Source organism: Hypomesus transpacificus, chromosome 13 (assembly GCF_021917145.1).
Source record: "Hypomesus transpacificus isolate Combined female chromosome 13, fHypTra1, whole genome shotgun sequence".
Lineage (NCBI taxonomy): Eukaryota > Metazoa > Chordata > Actinopteri > Osmeriformes > Osmeridae > Hypomesus > Hypomesus transpacificus.
Window position 1 is genome coordinate 6,463,511 of NC_061072.1, and position 24,750 is coordinate 6,488,260.

At 42.9% G+C, this 24,750-nt stretch overlaps 1 protein-coding gene and 1 long non-coding RNA gene across 2 annotated transcripts in view; one reads left to right on the plus strand and one right to left on the minus strand.

Annotated features, from left to right (window-relative positions):
- Nucleotides 1-24,750, minus strand: part of LOC124475231 (1-phosphatidylinositol 4,5-bisphosphate phosphodiesterase delta-3-A-like) — a 67,858-nt gene that overhangs the window by 21,171 nt on the left and 21,937 nt on the right. Inside the window, exons 3-11 of the mRNA XM_047031651.1 lie at nucleotides 21,765-21,993; nucleotides 21,345-21,474; nucleotides 20,550-20,775; nucleotides 20,186-20,387; nucleotides 19,935-20,079; nucleotides 9,485-9,637; nucleotides 8,414-8,560; nucleotides 8,073-8,220; nucleotides 5,990-6,106 (exon numbers count right to left, since the gene is read on the minus strand). Coding sequence (XP_046887607.1) covers nucleotides 5,990-6,106; nucleotides 8,073-8,220; nucleotides 8,414-8,560; nucleotides 9,485-9,637; nucleotides 19,935-20,079; nucleotides 20,186-20,387; nucleotides 20,550-20,775; nucleotides 21,345-21,474; nucleotides 21,765-21,993 — 1,497 coding nt within the window. The remainder of the gene's footprint in view (nucleotides 1-5,989; nucleotides 6,107-8,072; nucleotides 8,221-8,413; nucleotides 8,561-9,484; nucleotides 9,638-19,934; nucleotides 20,080-20,185; nucleotides 20,388-20,549; nucleotides 20,776-21,344; nucleotides 21,475-21,764; nucleotides 21,994-24,750) is intronic.
- Nucleotides 20,732-21,844, plus strand: LOC124475232. Its single transcript, XR_006956896.1, has 3 exons — nucleotides 20,732-20,824; nucleotides 21,354-21,458; nucleotides 21,754-21,844. It is a non-coding gene; the product is annotated as an uncharacterized LOC124475232 (long non-coding RNA).

Sequence of the window (24,750 nt, forward strand, 5' to 3'; positions counted from 1 at the left end):
AGGCAACGCCCCGTACCACGTAGAAACTGCCGAGCGCTCCTGTCACAGTGCCACATCTGCCAGACCCCACCTCGTTTCACAATAGACACAATCAGAAACAGCCAGGTGCTCCCGTCACAGTGTGACCACTGCCAGGCAACGCCCCGTACCACGTAGAAACTGCCGAGCGCTCCTGTCACAGTGCCACATCTGCCAGACCCCACCTCGTTTCACAATAGACACAATCAGAAACAGCCAGGTGCTCCCGTCACAGTGTGACCACTGCCAGGCAACGCCCCGTACCACGTAGAAACTGCCGAGCGCTCCTGTCACAGTGCCACATCTGCCAGACCCCACCTCGTTTCACAATAGACACAATCAGAAACAGCCAGGTGCTCCCGTCACAGTGTGACCACTGCCAGGCAACGCCCCGTACCACGTAGAAACTGCCGAGCGCTCCTGTCACAGTGCCACATCTGCCAGACCCCACCTCGTTTCACAATTACAAATGTATCATTGAGTTTGCATCAACGTTAATCTCTCTATGGACAATTTGATTCAAAGTGTGCAGCCCAGAGTCACAGTACAGTGCAGTTTAAAGACACTCACTCCTAAAAGCTAAAGTCCTAAGCTATGCAGATTTCGTTTAAACAGGCTCTGCTTACCCTATTTTTGTGGATATCCAAGTGAGTGTCAGTGAACCACAGCTGTCCCGCTCCTGCCGGCTGGGGTCCCCTTCTCAGGGACCTCTCGTCCAGATCTCTCACCCAGGCACGTCGGAAGGTCACCAATTGTTAAGGTTAGTGTAAACTGGGTGTTGAGAGGAAGAATGATACACGGTTAAGCATCGGACCATGTTACTTGTAGTTTAATTAGTAATGATGCAATCACAAGATACACAATGAAAACAATACACCAAGATGTCCGTAGTCTAGTACAATGAATCAGTCGATGATGCAACAGCAGTCATCCCACCAAAACAGAGTATAAGATTAGAACGAACGAAGGCCTTCGTTGAGAAGGTGGTCGTGACAGAATATCAGAGAAAGTTCTGCCCCTCCCAAGTTCTGTCTCCCCGCCCTTGGGAGACAGATCTTGTACTCCCCAGAGAGGGAGGTCTGGTGAGTGGCCATTGGTCAGGAGACCTTGGGGTGGCTATTGTTAACCAATTAAATGTCCAGGGCGTTCATGCTGGCGCAAGGTGGGCAGTCCACGGACCTGGTGATGTTAGGAGAGGGAGGGGGCAGAGAAGACCCACAGGTCTGATGCAATCCAAGGGGGGGGGGGGTTTGAGTTCTCCAGAGTTGAGAGCAGGTCATCTCGAGGTCCTGATGATATACGGGGTGGGGTCTTCAAGGGGAAGGGGAGAGGGTAAGACCACTCCTAGGTCAGATGATGTAAAGGGGCAGATGGGCTCCAAGGAGAAGGGGAGCATCCAGTGAGAAGGGGGGGGGGGCAGGGTCTCCAGGGGAAGGGGGCATATTATCCATAGTAAGAACTGTCCGGTCTGACTCGTCCTGAAGCAGAGAAGAGTTATGTTCCCAGCATCACCTTATCTCCCAAGTTGACACTTTTACTCCCATGAGCTGACTAGCTCATTGTGCTCACACCAGTCCCTGAGCGTCACGAACTCGCCTCCCAAGTCAGTTTGCCTGACATCTGCATTCTTGTCCACACACCAAAGTTACATTTCAATGTTTCTTATCTGTTACTTTATTAAATCAATTGATCACATTCAATATTTGTATCTTAGTTATTAGCATTACAAAACATGTGTGTTTACATATTCATATTAGATATTGATTGGTATAGCAGCATTGATCAGCAGTATAATGCTATCATTCCCTCACACTAGCTATATTTCTTACTTGTGACATTGGCATGAAGTAATTTGTATTGTGTGTGTTTTATTAGACTACATGTAAAACTAACTCTCGTTAGTTTACCACTAGACCATTCCTGTTCTTATACAAGGTCAAATTATTTTCCCCTCTTCCCGCTCTTTTCACCTTTCCATTGTTCAATTTGTTATCAAACTCTTAATACTTAACAATCAAGTGTACAGTACTATTCATTATATTTCCATTTACTTCAATAAATCTTTGTGTATATTTTTTACTTGTGTCATTTGTTCCCTCATATTATGATCTGCTCTACAAGTAGAACACATGAATTCCTGCAGAATACTGATCATTACATATTAAACCTTGATCTCCGTAAACCAATATCAAGGTGGTGCCCCGATGACTAAATACTTGATTATAGATAAAGTATATCTATTCTTAAACGACCACACCCTGCTACAGTCCCCTGAAGCTCCTGTTGCGTGATTTGCATCATGGTGCAGCCGGTTTGCCCTAGGATACTTTTAGCGGAAATAGGGGGTCGATGGTCCCCTAATGATCGGGAGATGAAGCTTCTTGCACGACACCAAGGCAAGGTTGGAAACTGAAGTGGCCTTGGTCAATCTGTCCCTCAAGTTCCCTTCAACGTATAGTCTACTCAAGTCAAGACACCAACATTTCAAGCATTCCCATGCTTACACAGCTTTTTCCACCACCTCAAAAATAGGCCTACATTTCCTTTAGCTTTCTAAGATGTTGTAGACATTTACTCATTTATTGTAACTCATTTGACTAATTTATACCTCTTGATATTTCAGAAATAAATTTATTTGTTATGTGTATCCGATTTACAAAACATAGGCTACAATTATTGTTGCCGCTGATGTCATAACAAACAAATTGTGCTTACCTGTCTATATGGCTGTGTAGTGAACTTCATAGAATTTAATACAATTGTTCAAACAATATATTTGCATAGACTATACATATGTAGGTGTAAATATAAATCTTATTTACGATATAACCATCTTAACATATATTTGCAATATCTGCTGATAAAAAAGCGAATCGCAGCTTTGAAAGACTGTGATTCGCAGCCGGCAGCAATAAAACAAACAGGAGGAAAATAGCTTTGAACTAGATTTTCCTGGTGTGATTTTCACTGGGTGACGAAACACACATATCTAGGGTAAGTCAAGAAAGCAGGATCCTGGAATTTGATCGACTGTGATGATATAATTATTTTTCTTTTCACTGCGTTGAAATGACCGGCGCTCGACGCTTGTTCAAGTTCAAGTCTTTTATTTGTCAGGTACACAGAACAACACAAGGTTAGACTGGGCACTGAAATTCTTAAGACAAGACAACGCAAGCATCTGGCATAACATAACATACAAGTACACAGAATAAATTTACATCTATGCTGAGCTTATATAAGTGAAACTTCCTAAATATACAGATAGCAATAAATAAACGACTATACTACCCTAACACTAAAACTTCCTAAATTACAGATAACAATAAATAGTACGCAATACTAACCCTAATGCACAAAAAAACTGTTTCAACCCTATAACCTATTCTAACCTAAGTGGAGTACAGTGCAATAGTGCAAATTTGCAGATCAGTGACTATGTCAATGACCAAACAGGAGCCTGGTGGCGAGGTACAGTGAGGTACAGTAGTGCAATGTTACTGAAAGAGCAACCAGTAGCTGAAAGTGACAGTGTATAAGTGACTACTGTGCAGTAAAACATGGTCCATATCAGTGTCCATTGAGAAGCCTGATGACCCTTGGGTAGAAACTGTTGTCCAGTCTGCGTGTGAGCGACCGGATGCTGCGGTAACGCCTGCCAGAAGGCAACGGGGTAAAGAGACTGAAGGATGGGTGGGAACAGTCTCTTAGAATCCTGCTGGCTTTCCTTAGGAAACGTGTGTGGTAGGTGTCCTGTAGGGCTGGGAGCCTCCTGCCGATGATGAACTCAGCAGAACGGACCACACTTCGTAGGGCCTTGCGGTCCCGGTCTGTGCAGCTCCCATACCACACTGTGATACAACCAGTCAGAATGCTCTCTATAGTACATCTGTAAAAGTTAGTGAGGATGACTGAGTCCATACCAATCTTCTTCAGTCTCCTCAGGAAGAAGAGGCGCTTACGGGCCACTTTGACCACCTTGTCCGTGTGAACAGACCAGGTGAGGTCATTGCTGATGTTCACCCCGAGGAACTTGAAGCAGCTGACCTTCTCCACTTCCGATCCATTGATGAGTAGGGGTGCATGCTCCTCCTCCTGCCGCCTCCTATAGTCCACAATCATCTCCTTGGTCTTGCTGATGTTAAGAGAGAGGTTGTTGTCCTGACACCATGTCAGGGTGTCAACCTCCTCTCTGTAGGCTGACTCGTCACTGTCAAAGATGAGGCCCACGATGGATGCGTCGTCAGCAAACTTAACTTGTGATGATTAACACAAATCAATCACACCGTCTGAAGGCGTGAAAAGGTCTAGAATATTTAAAGGATACATTAAATGCTGTTTTTGGATGCTTTTATATAGGCCTTAGTGGTCCCCTAATACTGTATCTGAAGTCTCTTTCCAGAAATTCAGCCATGGTGCAGAATTATAGCCACTACGAGTAGTCCCACAATGAGCTTTCCTCAGAACGCGCCGTTTTGGTGGCTGTAGCTTTAAATGCTAATGAGGAGGAGAGGGGCGGCAACATGCTAATGTTTACAACGGATGTATCGCAATGGCTCGTAGCCCCCGTTGCTGTAAGATGCCTCGAATTTAGCCATTCTCATCTGATCACCCTGGTTTGCAGAGGTGCACACTCATAGTCATTTCAATGAAGAGAAAGGCGGATATCGCGCGCCATAACACCAACAGTAGAACGGTTATCCAAATAACAAAGAAGTGTACAACACTGGCGTTACAGCGTTGGTATTCACACACACACTTGATGCCATCTACCATTACATTAGCGACAGTAACTCAGCTAGCTCGTAGCCCCGTTGCTGTAAGATGCCTCGAATTTGCCCATTCTCATCTGATCACCCTGGTTTGCAGAGGTGCACACTCATAAATAAATAATTTCAATGAGGAGAAAGGTGGATATCGCCCGTGCCATAACACCAACAGCATAACGGTTATCCAAATAACAAAGAAGTGTACAACACTGGCGTTACAGCGTTTGTATTCACACACATATTTGATGCCATCTATCTTTACATTAGCAACAGTAACTCGTTAGCTGCAGAGCTAATGTTACAGCAACAAGGTCTAAGGGTAGCATGCTAGGTAACCATATACAGTAAAGCAACAAAATGATATAGCGTTAGTTAACTTACCTGTCCAAGGTTTGTAGCTTGACCAAGGAGAGTTAGTAATGATCCAGAATTTTATTTCAGCAAGGCCAGTTTTGTATTGGCTCAAGTTGAGGAAACAGCAGAGGCTGAAATGTTTGGCGCAGACATACAAAACTTTATGAAGTTGTGTCGGCGCAATTCCAGCGAAAATCAAATTAAGATACTGGTTGTGCAGAAGCTTGGATGAAGGAACTACAAAAATACTTTTGTTTTGATTTGTACATCCAAGCACTGAGCAACTGTTATGCTTCATTTGTTTGCTCGCCATGATGTCTCTCCAGGAAAAACCGATATCGCACTCGCCCTTGCACGGTGGTAGCTCAGTGGGCGGGCAAAGCAGAGAGAGGGGAGGTAACCTTGCTCCTATCTATGTCACTAGGAGGAGATTTTCAAACAGAGCAATTGAGCCTTCATTTTGTCAAAGGCGGAGAAGAACACGCAGGGCTTGGTTTACACCAATCAAAAATTCTAGCCACTGGGGGACCAAAGGCAGGCTAGGGGAACTTATATTGATGTTAAATAACCTCATAAAATGAAGTTTTCATGTCATGTCTCCTTTAAAGGGGTATTTTCTCTTCTAGAGCATTCCAGGTTTATTAACATTCAGATACGCGAATCTTCTTCAACTATTTTCTGATTTCAATGTCTGACGCATCATTTGAAATCTTACAATCGGCACTTTCACAATCTGTAAAAAATGAGAAAGGATCCTTGGCCGACAATGGCTCCTTTTCACCAGAGCGTGTCACATTTTATACACTAACAATTCTGGTAATTCCAGATCAAGGTGACTGTGTACCTACCAATCTGGCAACCTCCATTCCACATTTCTTGTGGGTCATAGTTGGAAGACTGGAGGCGCTGGCCTGAGGGGTAGATCCGGCTCAGCTGATGATTGTTGTGACGTACAAAATACTTCCCTGTAGGAATGAGAGCAACAGAGAAGTTAAGGGATGTTGAGAGACACAACACATTAAACTTATGCATAACCTCACATACATTTGTGAATATATGTGAGGCATCTGAATGCCATTTCATCAAGGGCTTCCAGACACCAGGCATAAAAGCCTAGCAGCCTTGGTTATGTGTATTAATGTAATGTACACAAAAACATCTGGATGTATTTTGAAACGTTATGTCAAGGGTTTCATGCAGCTGTCTTGAGAAATTTAAAATAAACTTGGTTTAATAATACTAGTGCACAGTGCCAGTGATGCAGTCGGTGATTGTCAGTGAAACACACAAATACAGATTCCTTGAATTATAGATAGTGCATAGTGCCTGTGATAAAACTTGTGGCATACACACACAGACTCCTGGAATTATAGATAGGGTACAGTGCCAGCGATGATGTTGGTGACAAAGACAAATTTCTGTAATTGTAGATAGATAGGGCAGTGCCCTTGATACAGCTGGTGATGACAGTTCTTCTCAGTGGTTTTGGTACCTATATTTCTCAGATCACAATTGAAATTATCTGTAATCTCTGAAATACAACCTCCATCTATTCTAGTCAAATTGCCAATGCTGTGGTAGCCAACATTCATGCAAATGATTACATAGCCTTTGTTGGTCTTCTGTTTCCTACGTTATAAATTGCTTATGTTATGTTGACCAAAATGTTTACATTGGTTTCATGTTAAATTGTCTTATCACCACAAACATTTAGTTCATAACAGAAGTCATTACATGCACAATGGTTGAGCCAGTTGTCATAATTGTAGGCCTAATTCACCATACAGCGCTTGTACATTTGCAATGTGCAGGCAGTTTTGACATCTGTAAACACATTAATTTAGGTAACAAAACTCACTGATCTATACTGAAAGTATACAATTTTATATCGTCGTCTTGTTAGCTAGCCAGCCCCTATGAAAGCAGCTGATTTTCGGTTGTAAAAGCCAAAATGAATGTTCTAAATGGTTTCCCTATTTTCATTGCAAATGCCTTTATTAATTGCTTTTCTTCAATCGCGTCACGCTACTTAGGCAGTTTTGTAAAAACATTCATTTATGTTACAAAATTGACTGATCTATACTGAAAGTATATCCATATTTTTTATATTGTCTTTATATTGTCGTTCTGTTAGCTGGCCAGTCCATTTGAAAGCAGCTGAATATCGTTTTTAAAAGTGAATTTGCTCCTAAAAAACAAATACAATTTCCTTATTTTCCCTAATATTCATTATGTTTCATTATTTGAAGTCGAAATGTCAAACAACGTCAATCACGGCACTGAACTCCGTTGGATTATAAAGAGGACACTCACAGAATATGAACTTCGCAGAGTGCCCAGTTCTTGAGCTGATAGTGGGAAACTAAACCCATTCTAATTAGTACACACATATAGATTCCTGGCATTATCAGATAGATGTACTCAGATTAATTCAAGTAAATATCACAGTGAATTGAGTGACTATAAGATATTATATTGGATACATAAAACATTAAATTCAACTAACAAAAAAACGAAAAAGTTGTTACCTAACCTAGTGAAATATTTTTACTGAATGGAGTTAAATAAAGAACCACCCTTTAGACAATGCCTGTGGTATTTGTCTCTTGCCTTTTGTAAGAGGTTTGTGTGGATTGTTGAGCAGGATTGGGAATAGAGGCTGTACGGTACTCATATAAGGACTATCTAGTACGCTGGAAAGATCTTCATTTTACCTCAACTTTCACTTAACAAACTAAACTAACACACTTTTTTCATATATACAACATACCTGACACAACATTACCTGCTGACATGTATTTGCTGAGTAAGACAAGGTGATTTATTAAAAGAGGAAAACAGTGACCTTTTTTGAGTAGGTGTTGCTTAACATGCAAAAACACTTTATTCCTCCACAGAAGACAGACATTCTCACAGACAGACAGACAATACCTGAGTCTTTGATATGTTTGAGGGCCTCACTCTCTGAGAAGGAGGACATCTCAGTTGGTAGTTTCTTGACCTCAAAACCTTTAAAGGAAACACTGCGAGTATATACCACCAGCTCTGACAGTTCTGCACTCAGCTTTGAGACACGTGGCTAGGGAGGAATGTACACACAAAAAGCAGATCTACATCAAACAGTATGGACATTAATAGACACATATAGATGTGGCACTTTTGTTGCAGGGACAAACAGTCCCACACTGAGGAGAAAACTGTGAAACACACTTCCCACCACAAAAAGTATTATACATCCAGTCTACTCAGTAGTTTCCTAGTAGCTTTCTCACCTTCTTCTCCTCTGCGCTCCTCTTGTGTTTCCTGTCTGCCCTGGAGCTCTCTTCTTCTGAGGAACTGACGTCTGAGGAACTGGAGGAACTCTGCAGCTCTGTCACACTTTTCTTCTTCCCTTTAACTAGAATCTTTCCCTTAAGAGCCTAAACACAATTTGATAAAACAATACATGGGGAATATGAAATATATGGGTGTTTATTCTCCAAGCAAGTTTATTAAGCAGCAATTCAATCACTATAGTCTTAAATAGTGTGACGGTTCACTAGTTGGTCATACTGGAGCCGACACCTAAAATGCCATTCGGATGCAGGGCAGCAAAAATTAGACGCTGAGACGGTAAAGCTTCGGTTGTATTTCGTTTTCAGGGAAGCCAAAACCTAGTAGGCACACTGCCGTACTAGGATATCAAAAGTAAAATAAACACTGTTTAGATCAAAGCAAAGTCATAACACAAAACTAAGAAACCACAATGAGTATTCTGGCTCCACTCTGTGGTCTGCTGTTCTCCTTTACATTTCTCTCCTGTGTTCATCTAATCAGGTCCTTTTAAAGAAAACACAATCAAGTTCATGCATTTCACCTGGTTACTTAATCAGGTAATTTAGGTGTCCTTGGGCCTACCTCTCAGGAGAGGGTGCCCACGGTCCCCGCATTCCACCTGAACCCTCACAATAGTTATAGGAAATTGTGCCAGAAGCAGAATACAAAATGGATCTTAATAGAGTCTGAACTGAATTTTAAGACATGAAAACCTTCTGGTGAACCCAAATTCCACAAGAAGTGCAGAGAGGAGGGATATGACAAGATTGTCTACTTGGTCATGGATGAGTAAGGAGAGACTTAAGAATATTTTTTTTTTTGTGAGAGATCAAGTCTAAGAATTCAAGAGAGAGAGGGAAGTATAAAAATATACAGATACAAAGAAAGTAAGAGAGGGAGAGAGACCAAAAAGAAATAGAGGAGTGAATGAAATAAAGACATATACAAACACAGCAACCACCCACAGAACCTGTTATAAACCAATGAACAAATCTACAGTAAAGGAACTGTCCCAGCAGTTCACTCACCTCTGGTGAGGGTAAAGTCTGGAGCTGCTCTTCGTTGAGGGGCTTGGTGAGCAGCTTGACTCCAAGAATGGAGCGCAGATGTCGGGCCATCACTGTCTGCTGCTCCACTGAGCAGTGGTTCTCCAGGGAAAGGATCAGAGGATAGGGTGAGCTCTGGAGTTAAATGGGTCATTTACATAATGATTAACAACATTTTCTAAATACAGTTGAAAAGCTGATAATTGTATAAACTGTATATTAGGACTCAAACTGTGATGTTTTGGAAGATGCTAGTTGTTGTAGGATATACACAGACACTAGTACAAAAAATACCCTAGAACATTAGGCCTCATTCACCAATATCTTCCTAACTTATTGCTTACATTTGTTCTTAAGAAAGTTCCTAAGAAAAGTGTATGTGTGATTCATGACGTGTTCCTAAACTGCAGAATTGTTCGCAGGTGTGGTCTTAGAATGATGAATCCCAATATGTCGTAAATTGAAAGCTTGTGCCCTGTTGCTCCTTTTTAGCATAGGTAAACGCTAGGGGAGCAAACCGAACTGAAAAAAAATAAGAATTGTTCAACACACAAACCACGGTTCAGTTTTTACATGTAAACCGCGGTTTTTCGGATCTACGAGAAAACACAACCTAAAGGCCGAATTATACTTCTCCGACTCCGTTACGGACAGACGGAGTCGGACGGATTGGTTGAATTAATAGTACTCCGAAGGCTGTGGGTGCTGAAAACAATTCACTGCCAGAAGAATAGGTGGCGCTGCACTGCGATGCTAGCTAGGTTATCAAAAAGACGGAGCAAATTTACAAATTAGCCGTTTCTTCAATAAAATAAGCACATTTTCAGCAACTACAGTGCCCATTTCTTGTCACATTTTAGTTCAGATGCTGATTTTCATGTACTGTTTAGCTGAAATATGAATTGTAAACTTAAAGCAATGGCGGTCAAAGGATTCTGTTTGTCTTGTTGGTCACGGCAACCCCACCCGCGCCCCTGACGCAAGCGGTTCTTAATACGGACCAATCACACGGACGGACGGAGAGTCAGAAAAATCAGGAGGTGCACATAGAGTTCTCCGAGGGGCTCGGAGAGGGTTCGGAGAGAGCGTTCCTTGACGGAGAGGTCGTTCCCCGTCTCCGTAAAAACGCAGAAATATAAATTGGCCTTAACACCCTTTGTCCTTCCACTGTCCCGTAACCTTTCCCGGAGAGTACCTGTCCAGTTAACTGGACCAATCATCACCTCCCATGGCTTCTCCTACCACTGCTATGCTGACGACACACAGCTGTACCTGTCGTTCCCCCCGATTGATCCGGGGATCTCAGCTAGGATTGAGGCCTGCCTCACAGACATCTCCGCCTGGATGACCGAGCACCACCTCCAGCTGAACCTCGCCAAAACAGAACTTATCATCCCGGCTAAACCTTCCATCTCCCACGATCTCGCAATCACCCTGGGATCTGCGATGGTGACCCCTTCATCCTCTGCCAGGAACCTTGGGGTTACCATGGATGACGAGCTCTCCCTCACGGCCCACATCGCTGCAGTCTCCCGGCCGTGTAGACTCACCCTCTACAACATCAAGAAGATCAGGAGATACCTGTCTGAGTACTCCACCCAGCTGCTAGTCCAAGCACCGGTCCTCTCCAAGTTGGACTACTGCACTCGCTGCTCTCCCAGCATGTGCAACCCGCCCTCTTCAGAGGATTCAGAACGCAGCGGCCCGCCTGGTCTACAATCTACCCAGACGCTCCCATGTTACCCCGCTCCTCATCTCTCTCCACTGGCTACCCATCACAGCCTGTTTCAGATTCAAGACCCTGGTACTGACCTTCCGAGCAGTGAACGGGACTGCACCCGACTACATCAAGTCTCTCCTGCAGCCATACACCCGCCACCTACGATCTTCTTCAGACAACCGCCTGGTGGTCCCACTGCTCAAGACCGCCCGATCCCAACACAAGCTCTTCTCCTGCCTGGCCCCCTAAAGGTGGAACCAGTTCCCCACCTCCATCAGGGACACTGACTCCCCACCTTCAAGAAAAGGCTCAAGACGCACAAGTTCCGGGAGTACAACGGCACTTAGGAATGCTTGGCTGGACCTGATGTTAGTTTCCTCCAGGATCACAATGACTCTTATTGAGAGACTTGTTGCTCTTGTAGATTAGTTCTAACGAAGTTAACTCTTGTACTCGCTGTGAAATATTTAGGGTTCCTCCGGTAGGAGGAAACCTATTGTTTTTGTTAGTATTCTTATTATTATTCTTATTTTTTTTTTTCTTCTCCGCTAAATGGCCCAATAGCTCAAAAAGTCCTGGACCCGATTTTTTCCTATTTGGCCCAATGATTCAACAGGTCACTCATTACTCCCAGACGGCTAGTGGCCCATGTGCGCCCATAGGTGGCGCTATAAAACATGCCCAAAGTCTATGTGATTTCCCCAGCGCCCCATTACTCCAAAATGCCTGGAAATTGGTATACATGCCTTATTTCTCATGGGGAACAATAAAGCATCAAGGACCCATATTGTCAGACTTATGAATTTTCTTGTACTGTCCAAATTTGGTACAACCTTCAAAACCCTTCTACTCACAAACCATAGACCCAATCAACTTGAAATTAGTTACAGATGTGTAGAATACATGTATTTACATAGACTGACATGGAATAAGAAATGCAATGCAAAATGTCTGAAAGAAGTGTATTTATGTAAATGTCCAAATTGCCTCAATACTTTTTTTGTTAATAAATCAAACATAATTTTGACTGATTGTTTTTCAACCCTAATAGGGTTCAAGACGACATCAATCTCTAGTACCATAAACAATTTCACCTTGGTATGTCAATATATGATTGAATTCAATTGAATTGCTCCACAGTGCGCGAACTCCAAATTCTCACAGACTCATTCTGCCCCTTGACACTAGGGTGACCACCTGTCCCGCTTTGCGTTGTGTCGCACAGCATTTTCACCCCTTGTTCCGCACGTTGCATATTGAAAATACTGTGCTATACAGCGCAAAGAGGAACAGGTGGTCAACCTACTGACACACGTGCAAGCTTGGCGAGACGTATACACATCCTTTCTGGAAATGGTGTGCTGACCGAGCCCCACCCTCACCCTCACCCTCACCCTCATTTCGCTTCCAATCGCAGCTCGCCGTTACGAATATAAAAAATGTTTTGGCGGCCATTGTTGTTTTCAACTGGAATCACCTGAAAGCCGTGATGGAGACAGCCACGTTCGGTAAGTCCTATTTTTACACATTTTAAGCTAGAATCAATGATTGGGTTTGTGATAGTACACTACTCTTGAATTATGGTGAAGGTTTGAGCACTTTAAGACCTTTGATTGTGAGTTTGAAGTGACGGAAAACCGAATGAATCATGTAGCATCTCGGCGAATTCATCAAAAAGGTAGAGGAGGGCAGCTTTTAGGTGAACAAGCAATTCCCCACAGACCTGTCGGCTCAGAATTTTGATTTGGGTCGAGAAAGTCTTTGTAATAAGCCTAAGCGCCAGGGAGACCGCATAGGCTTAGGCGGCAGCCATGTTTCGGTCGCGTCATGTTCATAAGTTCACTATTGTACAGTTCGGTCGACACCAAAAATGTGTTTGTTACCAAACCTCGAGGAGGAAGCATTTGGGAGATGTAGGAATTGTGCTTGTAGCCAGATGCTCCGATTATTTTTGTGATTTGTGGAAAACTTGCAAGTGGAGTGAGACTGCTTCCCGAGGGTGCATTGTTTTGACTTAGCCTCAATGACAGACTCGGCTCGCTCGCTCACTGGCAGTGTGTAAACGATATCGTAATTCACTCAATTCTAGTCCTAAGACGTCAGGGAGGGCTGCTTTTTGTAGACAAGAGTCTACTGAAGATAGCCAGTATATAGGATCTTTCAAAACAAGCCTATTTCATTTGTAATTTTCCTGAGAAAGCGACCTACGTTAGCCAGGCTAGTTTCACTCGGTCAGCCTCTGACAGTCAGAATCACTGTTTACAGGCAAAGTTCGAGCTGGTCTTTGGTCAGATGTGTATATTGACCAGTTTAGAGCTAAATACTCTTGCCAGAGCCTGGAATCGAGCCAAATGTTTTGAGTGACTTTGCATGGCCGGGTCTCCATCAGTTCAACACATTTGGATTCAAGCTCAAGTAATGCCACTGCATTTCACAGTCAAAACTGTAGTTTATGTCAAGTGTAGATGTAAAAAGCTCAATTTTTCACAACTGACATGGATCCTTGGATCCTTTCTTCACTTTTACAGGTCTGGAGGGTCATGCAGAGGCCTGCTCAACAGAGTTCAACAGAGGATGCTGAGAGAAAAACTGATCCCTTGCTGGACTACCCCCCTCTAGCTGGACAGAATCAGAATAAGGACAGCTTCTCTTCATCCAGCTGCCCTGACTGCCTGCCTGCAGGCCCTGCTTGCCCCTGCCTGCAGGCCCTGCTTGCCCCTGCCTGCAGGCCCTGCTTGCCCCTGCCTGCAGGCCCTGCTTGCCCCTGCCTGCAGGCCCTGCTTGCCCCTGCCTGCAGTCCCTGCTTGCCCCTGCCTGCAGTCCCTGCTTGCCCCTGCCTGCAGGCCCTGCTTGCCCCTGCCTGCAGGCCCTGCTTGCCCCTGCCTGCAGGCCCTGCTTGCCCCTGCCTGCAGGCCCTGCTTGCCCCTGCCTGCAGGCCCTGCTTGCCCTTCCAGAGACAGACAGTCACCCCACAGACACAGTAGCTGTGCAGACTGCTTTTTTGAGGATATTGATGAAAAAGGACAAACCAGCATTTTTTTGTAATATTGTTGTTTGTTAGTTAAAATAATCTCGTTGGTCACTCTGAGAGTGCATGTTGTGTGGCTTAATGGGAAGTGAGAGTCGGCCTTAATTCATTTATGTTGGCAAGGAGATGATCATGGGCTGTGCCATAGACCTTTTGCTAATGAGGCTATTCTGATTGTAAGATGACTGTGGTTCTGGAAAGCGGTCTAAGCCATCTTTGAGAAATTCTGGAAACAGTGTTGCGAGCAATGTGTTTTGATTGTGGGAGGCAATTTTTGGTCGACGTCTAAACTTCATGCATCCGCTACAGCATTTCTGCTTTGGCTTGACTTGTGCTGGGACGGACCTTCTACAATGTAAATTTTTATAATATTTTGCCATTTTGCGGAGGAACCCGCATCGCTGCTTGCAGCTATATTTTACTGTTGATTTTAATTTGTAACTTGTATAACTGCATGCTCTTATGAGTCTTCCCTTTGGCACCTGTTTAGTTTTCACAATGTATGCTTCATATTTTGGCTGCTTGCAATGTTTGGGACTACCTCGTTGTTATGATCAGTGACCTATGCTCTTTTGTAAATCTCTCTCTTGGAAGTCGCTTTGGATAAAAGCGTCTGCTAAATGCATAAATGTAAATGTATATCAATGACGAGTGCCGTACTGGAAGGAACTGTAGCAGTGTTGCCAATTTAGCTACTTTCTCCCTATATCTGTACTTACTGTAAGTCGCTCTGGATAAGAGCGTCTGCTAAATGCCTAAATGTAAATGTAAATATCTGGCGACTTTCCAAACCCTCATCACGACTTTTATTTTCAAAAGTGACTACTGACAAATCTAGCAACTTTTTTCCAGTGTTGTTGGAGACTTTCTGGTGTTTTAGAGCATTGTTTCCCAAAGACTGGGTCGCGACCCTCAGGTGGGTCGCAAGAGATTTTTTTGGGGTCGCCTTGTCACGATCTGCATCTCTACCAGTGGCGATTTTTTTAACAAATGAATGGTCAAATATTTACTATTGTGTAAACATTTTAAATGCGTTGAAAACACGTTCATATCGAAGACGAGTTCATTCTGAATCAGCTACATATATTAGCAGGTCGACTGACTGATTTCCTCTCATACTTTCCCGTAGCTCCACAGTGCATTTCCCTGTTGAAGCTCAGCTTCCATGGACTTTGATGGGCCTGCTTTGAACAGTTTTTTTCAGTGCTTCGAAACTATACGGTGATTGGACAAATGCTGCGATTATGTCCCGCCCATGGACGCTCAGCGTCTCTGGGGGTGAATGGAGGAGTGGGCTGGCCTGGACGCTGTGCTTCCGCGTGATGATTGGAGGGTCTGTCGAAAGACTGCATCTCCTTTTAATAGACAGTAATTTTGTACTATAAAAAGTCACCGAAGCTATTCAAGCTCAGTCCCATTGCGGATTCTGTAAGTGAAGTCGAAAGATAAACTGCTGCAACCTATTTCTTGGTATTGCTTGGCGAAGTTGCAAGCACATTTTCATCATACATTTCATACAATTATAGCTACACCACATCATTCATACATACATACAGTAGGCTAGGCTAGTGTCGTAGGAGTAAACTAGCCAGTGAACAAGAAAATTAACGTAAAATATATATGATTTAGGCCGAAAATGAGCTTCCCCTACTTGAAAGACCAGCAGCCGTCTGCGCTTTTTCAAACTTATCTCGTTGCACTTATTGAGAACTTTGATCGCTATTTTCCAACAAAGAGGTATGCCATTCTGACTGATAAAAGGTGGATGTAAAATCCTTTCGAATTTGAGAGTCCTGAGGCTTTGCTTAAGTTGACGCTTAAGGCCCTTGCACACTGAGTGCGTAATTTTCGTATGCGTTTTTCGCAATCGTCAGCCTCAAAATTTGGTGGCTCTAAATTGCCAAAAAAACAATCAAAATTGCTGGTTATGGATGCGAAAACGCAGAAAATAGAACCCGATACAAACTTTTTTTTTGATGGACAAAAGTTTCGGAGGCAGTGTGTAAGCGCGATTAACATAACGTGAGGTCGTATTTATTTTTTTACGTGCAAACTTTTCTTACACAAATTTCGGACTCAGTGTGCATTTTCCTTAGCCTGGCTCTGCCTTCCTACGTACTTCCGCTCAATTTGGATTTTGCTTCTGTACTCGGTCTGGCCATTCAGTACGTAAGTCAGATTTTGCAGGTTGATTTTCTACCGGCGAATCAGCGAACAGAGGGAGTGGCTGAGATCGATGACGTTGATGTCGGGCGCTAGTTTGTGTTGTAGTTCCGTAATGGCGGTGGAGAAGATTCGAGCAAAGCCATTCGGTCCGTTGTGGCAACACTGCAGAATATCTATAAACTAAAGCTGGAGCAAGAGCAAGTTTTGCTGAGTTTTGTTGGTGGCCTTGATGTTGTGGCCCTCCTTCCCACGTGGTTCGGGAACAGTTTGATTTTCCAGCTAGGGCAGCTAGCTCTAAGGCGAAATCTAGTGATGGGTTATGGCAGATCAGAGTAGCTCTGGGCAGATCCAATAGTTTTAAACTTCAACAGAGTACCAGCCTACAAGGAAGTCAACGCTTGTCAATGGAGCGAGGCCATACTCTCTGCACAAATGAATTGTACGAGAGTCCGGTTAGGACCAGGCTACAATAGCCTTAGTTATGCAGAAGAAACCGAGTTGTTGCAGCTCAGCTGCGATCGCACTGACCCTATGGATCTGTGACCTTATTGTCATTCTGGATAAGCATTTTGTCAGAATATCCTGTCCTCAGTAGGCACAGTATTTCTATGCTTATTCCTTTCACTACCACGTACATGTGCAAATTGGGATTTCCTGTGCTCACCAAAATGAAGACAAAGCACAGAAACAGACTGGATGCTGTGCCTGATATGCGTGTTGCGCTCTCCTCCTGCACCACGGACTGGAACGCACTACAAAAACGCAGACAGGCCCACATATCCCATCAGGAATGTTGAAATGGTACAACATGTGTTGTTTAACATTTAATGTCCAATTAGGCACTTACTGGATACCTTCTTTAAATATTGCTGGTTCAGCGAGAAGTGATCACTCTGTCTGAGATAGCTTATTAATAATGGCAGTAGGCCTACAAGTTCTGAAATAACAATAACAAAACAATAAAATATCCTCGTTATTGTTCAATAATGGTCAAATCCATCTTTATTTTGTGATTTACTAATAATGTTTATTGGCTTGGGTCGCAAAGGCTTGTGACTTTTAAAATATGGGTCCCCAGAAAAAAAGTTTGGGAAACACTGCTTTAGAGACTCTGACGTGAAAGCACAGATCGTTTTGCAGTACTGTTCTCAACGAGCAGCGGGTGCTGCCGTGAGCTCCTCCGCCGTCCCAAAACACTCACAGGCAGTCAGTCTCACTACTGCCTCACGCAGCACTGCTACTTTCCTTACTGAGGAGTTGGTGACACTGCTGAAAAGAGGCAAATTATACAAAGCTAGGTACGTGTAAAGTAATACATCTAACATGATGGGGCATCTACGCCGGATATACAGAAAATACACCGAAATAACAAAACAGAGGTAATGTTATTTTCTTCCCCCTAATGTGCTAAACAAACCGAAACCGCGACCCATAAAGCCTAACCGAAACCTGGGCTCGTTGACTTGTTGCACCCCTAGTAAACGCCACGTTAATTCCCATAAAAAAGCATGAGATGGCAGGTGCACACTCAGAGAAATGTCAAAAAGACGTGGTAAAAACGGTGGAAGCCTCCACTCCAAAAGATAGAAAAACTTTAGTAATTCTGAAGTGGAGGTACTGCTGCAACAAGTTAAGGCCGATATATGCTTCTCCGTTTTCCAAAAAACGGACACATGGGAACGCCCTCCTCTACGTGGAACGCCCTCTCCGAGCTCTCGGAGAGCCTAGGAGAGCTTGACGTGCACATCCTGAATTTTCTAACTATCCGTCGTAATTTCGTATAGTTACGGATACCCCCTTGGCTGTGATTGGTCAATATTAAGAACCGCTTGCGTCAGGGGCGGGGCGGGGCGGGGTTGCCGTGATAAACAGGATGAACAGAATCCTTTGACCGCCATTGCTGTAAGTTTTTACAATTCATTTGAAAAAATCTGTAAATCTGAATTAAAATGTGACGAGAAATGGGCAGTGTAGCTGCTAAAAAAGTGTGTATTTTATTGATGAAACGGCTAATTTATAACGACTTGATATATTTCTTAAGAACTTTCTTAACCTTTTCTGGGAACCTGTTAAGTGTGCCTAAAAACGCCTAAACAGCATGCCCAAAGTAAATTGAAAGCTGTTCTTGAAACATTTGGAGTACATGCATGTAAATGGTCTCTTTTGAAAGCTGACACTCTAAAGTTATTTCCCCTGTTGTCAGGACCCATGTCAGTCCTACTGGTAATCAGTAATAGAAGCTTGAACACAAGGAAAGTGAAAGTTTCTATTTCCGCTCTATTTTTTTTGTTTTGAAAACAGAGGCCTGTAGAGGCCTAGAGATGGAAGGTATTAGCTGGAAGACAGAATTGGACCACAGGTTGAAGCCTTACCTAATTCAAATCAAAAGTCAAACATAATACCACAATATATTCATATTTGTCACATGTTTTTATAAGAGTACATCCATGCATTTTCTAAAAGGGCTTTTTGGAGACTCCAGAAAGGACCCTTGAAACCAAGGTCAAATTATTAGGATAAAATGGTATAATTGTTATCTCTAATGAAAGGTGGTACTTAGAACTATCATATATAATAGCTAAATCCCACATTAGTATTACTTAAACACAAAAACTGAAGCATGAACACATTGGAGTGCTTTATCTGATTCCCAGGATTGGCGCACAAAGAACACTGATTCTGTCAACCATATTGCGCAATCGACTTTTATTTTGAAGGCTCCACCAAAACATAACAAATGGAGTATCGCCATTTACAGCTAGCGCTAAGCTACAAGGCTAACAAGCTTATATCAGAGCCAGTCGAAGGCAGTTTGAGATATTGGTTTAGAACGAGTGTGGGGGGGGGGCAGGGCAGGGGCAGGACGCACAGACCTATTTTGCTTTAGAAGGCTGTCAACGGGGCATGGAAGCTCCTATTGGGTGATACAAGATGTCTATCGAAAGGGGAGAGTGTATCGGCCATTTTAAGACTATCCCCGAGTTTGTACTCGACCCACATCTCTTCCTATGAGCAATAGTGCGTGAGAGACTGAAATAAAAATAATTGGCGAAGGAAGAATGAAGCAACAAGATCGTGGCTATGTGTGGATATAATTAATTGTTTGGACAACTTCTCGACATGGTTAGATACTTTGGACCTTTGGGAATACGCAGATGAGGTTTTGATGGGTTGTGTGCATACCTGGAACATTCCGAAGTAATCGTAGATAAGTAGTAACTTTTTTCTCTGACTTTGCTGAAGGAACGGTCACCGGACAAAGACGTTGACGGTACTTGCTGTTGCAAGTTGACCTTGAATTGGTTTATTTCAATGGAAGCACAAGAATCATAGCTTTCCAATGATATTTAACATGTGTAGCAGTCTAACAAATATATTTGTTGATACTTAGTGCGTAGTGGGGCGGGCCCGGAGGAAAGAATTTAAGAAATAACTTAGGAAGATATTGGTGAATGAGGCCCAATGAGTAAATGAGGCCCATTTAGTGTCATTGGTATTGAATATTGCGAATAGCTCACCTTAAAGGCGTACTCTGCTATAGTCTCAATGACGTCTGTGAACAACACTTTGGAGGTTAGTGTGTGACCATGGAAGATAACTGGTTCTCCTTTATCACCATCCCAACAGTCTAGCTCTACACAACGACAGCCATGGTTCAGGGCCCTGAGAGGAATAACACACACAAACTAATGCATTGTTGTGTTCATGTCTGTGGGTTTTTATGCATACCCTGTTTGTGTACAGGTCGTTGTATTGATGTGTTGTGTACCTGATATAAGGCTCTATGCTGCTGTCCCCGGTCAGCTGGTCTTTAGTGAGGTAGGTGTTATGCGAAGAGGAAATGAAGTAATGGGCCAAGGGCCGGGTCATATCCTGGTAGATCCTTGCATGGTCAGGGTTAAACACAGCATTCTCGTGGGACAGCATGTACATGGTGAAACCATTAGGTGTCATGAAGTGGTTCTTCTGAGCTGTACTGGGCAAAATACACAAACATTACAAAAGGCAGAAAATAAAACTGGCTTTAATTTGTATGCTACTTTTGAGTGATTTAAATGGTTACTGTAATAAAAATCTAGTATAATACTGGACCACTTTGTAGCATTTAGCACTGCAGTTGACAGTTAGTGTACCCCACTCGTTGAGCTCATAAGTGAGGATTAGACTCTGAGCATGGGCTACAGAGGCATCCTCTCCTTGGTCCTTCAGGAATCCTCTCAGGTCCACGGTAGAGAGAACACATCCGTTAGATGAGTAGCCCTGGAAGACGGCATCTAGCTCAGGTCGTCGTAACATCTCCCGGCAGAACATTTCTATCTCATTGTGGTCCAGGCGGTTGTCCAGGGAGCGATCACACTTCTATGACAGCAAAAGAGGAAGAGACACTGTCTCACCTGGAAGAAGCCTGGTAAGGTCCTGTCTGGGGTCTGGGTGTAGGTACAACCAGGGAGGTGCTTCTTCACTTAACCTTTGTCTGACCGCTCTAAAATCAAAGTCTAACAAATTTGTCAAACAACACAACATAGGTCAAACAGCACAACAAAAAAATATGAAATAGATACCTACATTTAGTCAAGGTAGTATCATGCCCAGACCTGGAGGTGAGTACCAAGACAGACTAAACTGAAGTAACACAGCCAAATTATTTTGGGGTATTTCCTCAAATTCTCAATTAGGCTACAAAATACTGTGTTAATTCCGGTTTTGATTCTGTTCTGATTTGCAATATGAAGAGGAAACTAGTAAGTACTGTTGTTGCTAGCTAACTGAACTTGTCATAATGAGCGACTGTGCCTTTGTCCTAGGGTCAAATTGAAATTATATTGTTGTGTCTGATGGCAATGATAACAGGACTTGTTAATGAACCCAACAGCTGGATGGTAGTTAAAGGGGGCCCATACAAACAATACTAATCCCTTTGTACCAACCTTGAATAGGGTGGACGCGTACTGCTCACTGAGGTCAATGTTGATCATCTGCAGCAAGGTCTGAACCTCCTCGTAGCTCATCTTCCCATCGTGATTCTGGTCGGCCCGTCTCAGGTAACCATGAATCCAAGTGACAACACAGTCAAGGACAATAATGCGACACAATGTACAACCTGAGTTAAAGTGGGGTGCTAGGTAGCTAGGACCTACCAGGTCATCTGTCAGTTCAGTTCACACCACTACACAAACACTCATGACAAACTAATATGGCTAATCACACAATTTATCCTTGCAAGAAATAACCTCAGACATCCTTTAAATGTGTGTTATCAATAGCGAGCCTAAGGTTATGCTTAACCTTATCACTCAAGAATAAAACATAATTTAAAATGTTTTTCCACATTTTGAGGGTAAAGATATTGGTCAAGCTTTTCCTTCTGGGTCATGTTTTCTGCACGTTCCTGGAGGGTGCGAATGCCACGGACCCACTGCCTTGCTTCTTCATCGCTCTGGCAACACAAATCTAGGCTCTTTCTGCCGCCCTTGAAGACCACTGTCAGACACTGGCCCTCGGGGACGGAGTCTGCTGCACGTCGTAAGGTCTCCGACTGGCAGCCCTCACGTACACACTCCACATCTGTTACTGAGACTGAAGAACAGGGGGACATGAGCAGGAGAGACAGTGGACAGAACAGTGGACAGAACAATGGATAGAACAGTGGACAGAACAGTGGATAGAACATTGGACAAAAGTGGACAGAACACTGGACAGAGCAGTGGACATGGTGGACAGTGAAGAAGCTGTGTTATCAGTGAAAGCTCTGAAAATAAATCTTTGTACTTTTATGGTATTATTGTTTCTATTATGCAATAGACATACATCTCTCATAGATGGACACGCACACATACACAGATGCTTCCAGTAAGTCATGAGGGGTATTTTATCACAGGCCTTCATTACTTTTCTCACTTATCTAAAGTGTACATGATATAGACACAGTTGCACTTATGTTCTGTAGTGCTGACAATTTATACATGCCTCTCAAACTATACTCACCAAATTAATTATTAAATATTCCTGAGTAAGTTCTAAGAACTACATCAAGAAAATCAGAAGACGGAAAGAGGAACACAAGAACACAGCTCCTTTAGAACCAATAACATGTCTCAGATCACTGTCCATTATTTCATACACAAGCCTATCGTTCTACCTGTACATGATACCACATAACTCAAACCGTGTTGTTTTTCATCGCCTCTGCCTGTTTATTTACAAAACCATACTGCAGCTACAACAGTTCACTTAAGTAAGGGACTGCACAAAACCTAGAGTGAGCTGGTTAGACCAAATGCTATGTTCCTAATGTAATACAATTATGCATTAAGTTCTGATTAGCTGACTTATCATTAAAATAAATGTAATTTTCTGAAATCCTGATTAAAGTGGATTAGCATAGTCTGGCCCAAAAAAATCCATAAGGGGCTAGTTAGAATACTGCTTCATCGTCATCATGTTTGACACCGAGCAAACAGCAGATATACTGAAGCTTGGCCTTAGTGCCCGAAATTCAGCCTTGGTGCAGAATTACGGTTCCACAATGAGCTTTCCGTAGGATGTGCCATTTCTGTGTCTGTAGCTTTAAATGCTATGAGGAGGGGCTAACTGCCATGCTTCAGTCATTTGCAAGCCATGATGTCTCTCGAGGAAAAAACAATATCGCGCTTGCACGGTTGTAGCTAATTTTCTCATTGGTGGGCCAAATTCTCTGTGCGGGCAAAGTAGAGAAAGGGGAGGTAACCTTTCCTCTTATGACGACATAAGGGGAAGATTTTCAGAAGGGAGCATTTGAGCTTTAGTTTTCTCAAAGGCGGAGAAGAATACCCAGGGCTTGTTTTACACCTATCAACATTTCTAGCCACTGGGGGACCAAAGGCAGGCTAGGGGAACTCATATTAATGCTAAATAACCTCATAAAGTGAAATGTTCATGCCATGTGACCTTAAATGGAATCCAAAGCAATCCATGGCAGGATTTTTCTGATTGGCTTTTTACTACTATATAACTCGAGATAACTAGCATCTCAGTATGCCTGCGCCTCGTCCATTAATTGTATATAGCGGGAGTATTTATCCCTTATTTCTCAGCATGAGAAATGGTTGAAATATGTGAGAAATACAAGGTGCGAGTCTCACAACGAGAGCCCTGTGGACAAGGCTTAGGCATAGAGTGGTAATTTTTCTGCCGAGTTGAGTGTCTGAAGTCATACAGCCAATCAGAAACAACCCCCCCCCCCCCAAATGTTGACAGGTATGGTCATCTCACGACAAACTTTGGATAGAACTTGAAAACCCTGTAAACATAAACATTGTAGTAGTGGTGCTCCTTAATATTTGATGGGTGCTCCTACATTTTTGCTGGTGCTCCTAACTTTTCAAAGTTGGGAGCACCAGTGCCAAGAAGTAAAAAGGTTAATTTCAAGGCCTGGGCTACTCTTATTAGTTGTTGGACAAATGGATAAATGGGCGCATACAGAATAAATGGTAATGGTTGAAATTTGAGTTGATGCCAATAAATAAACACTGAAAACATCCACCCCACAGTTCAATTACAGAACCTGTCTCTATACAGCAATACATTACATTTATCCTCACATTCAGGCACACTTACGAAGATGAACTACTATTTAAGTGCAAACATTTTTTTAAACGACCGAGCAATCTAACAGTTACATAAATGTAAACTCTTAAACCTTGTGTACACTTAAGGTTTCCTATGTTTAATGTGTACTGAACTGAAGAGAGCCAGGTGGTGCAGTTTTGGGTTTGATTCCCACTTAGGCCCCGTCATTTCCCAGGTGGGTTATCTCTTAGGCCTTTTTGATTTGGGATTTGCATGTTCTATCCAAGGTCTGTGTCCTCTGCAAAGACCCCTAATTAATAGGGCTGTCCCGATTATTTTCTTTGGTCAACAAAAACTCAACTAGCACTTCTGAAAATCGACTGATCGAAATTTGAAACGTTTTGTCTTCTTCTATATGTCACAATGTTTTTCAGCAAACCATTTTGTGTGATGTTTTATCTCACTGTTTTAAGAGATAATATTAAAGAAATACATACGTAAGAAGGGAGATTGACAACTCGACAAACATAAATGTACAAAATGTTCCCGATCTGACTCAATGTAGCTGCTGGACATTCCAGATTCAGCTGCTACAAAATAAGCTATTACTAATAATAAGCCTCATGTCACCAGTCCTGTTGTTACTGAATGCCAATATAATACAAAATGCCAGATTGGTTATTATTTATTATCTATTACAATGTACGACAAATCAAAAATATTGTTTGTTTAACATGCAAATCAGCGCCCTATTCACTGCCTGAAAAAGTGCAGCATGCGAACTTG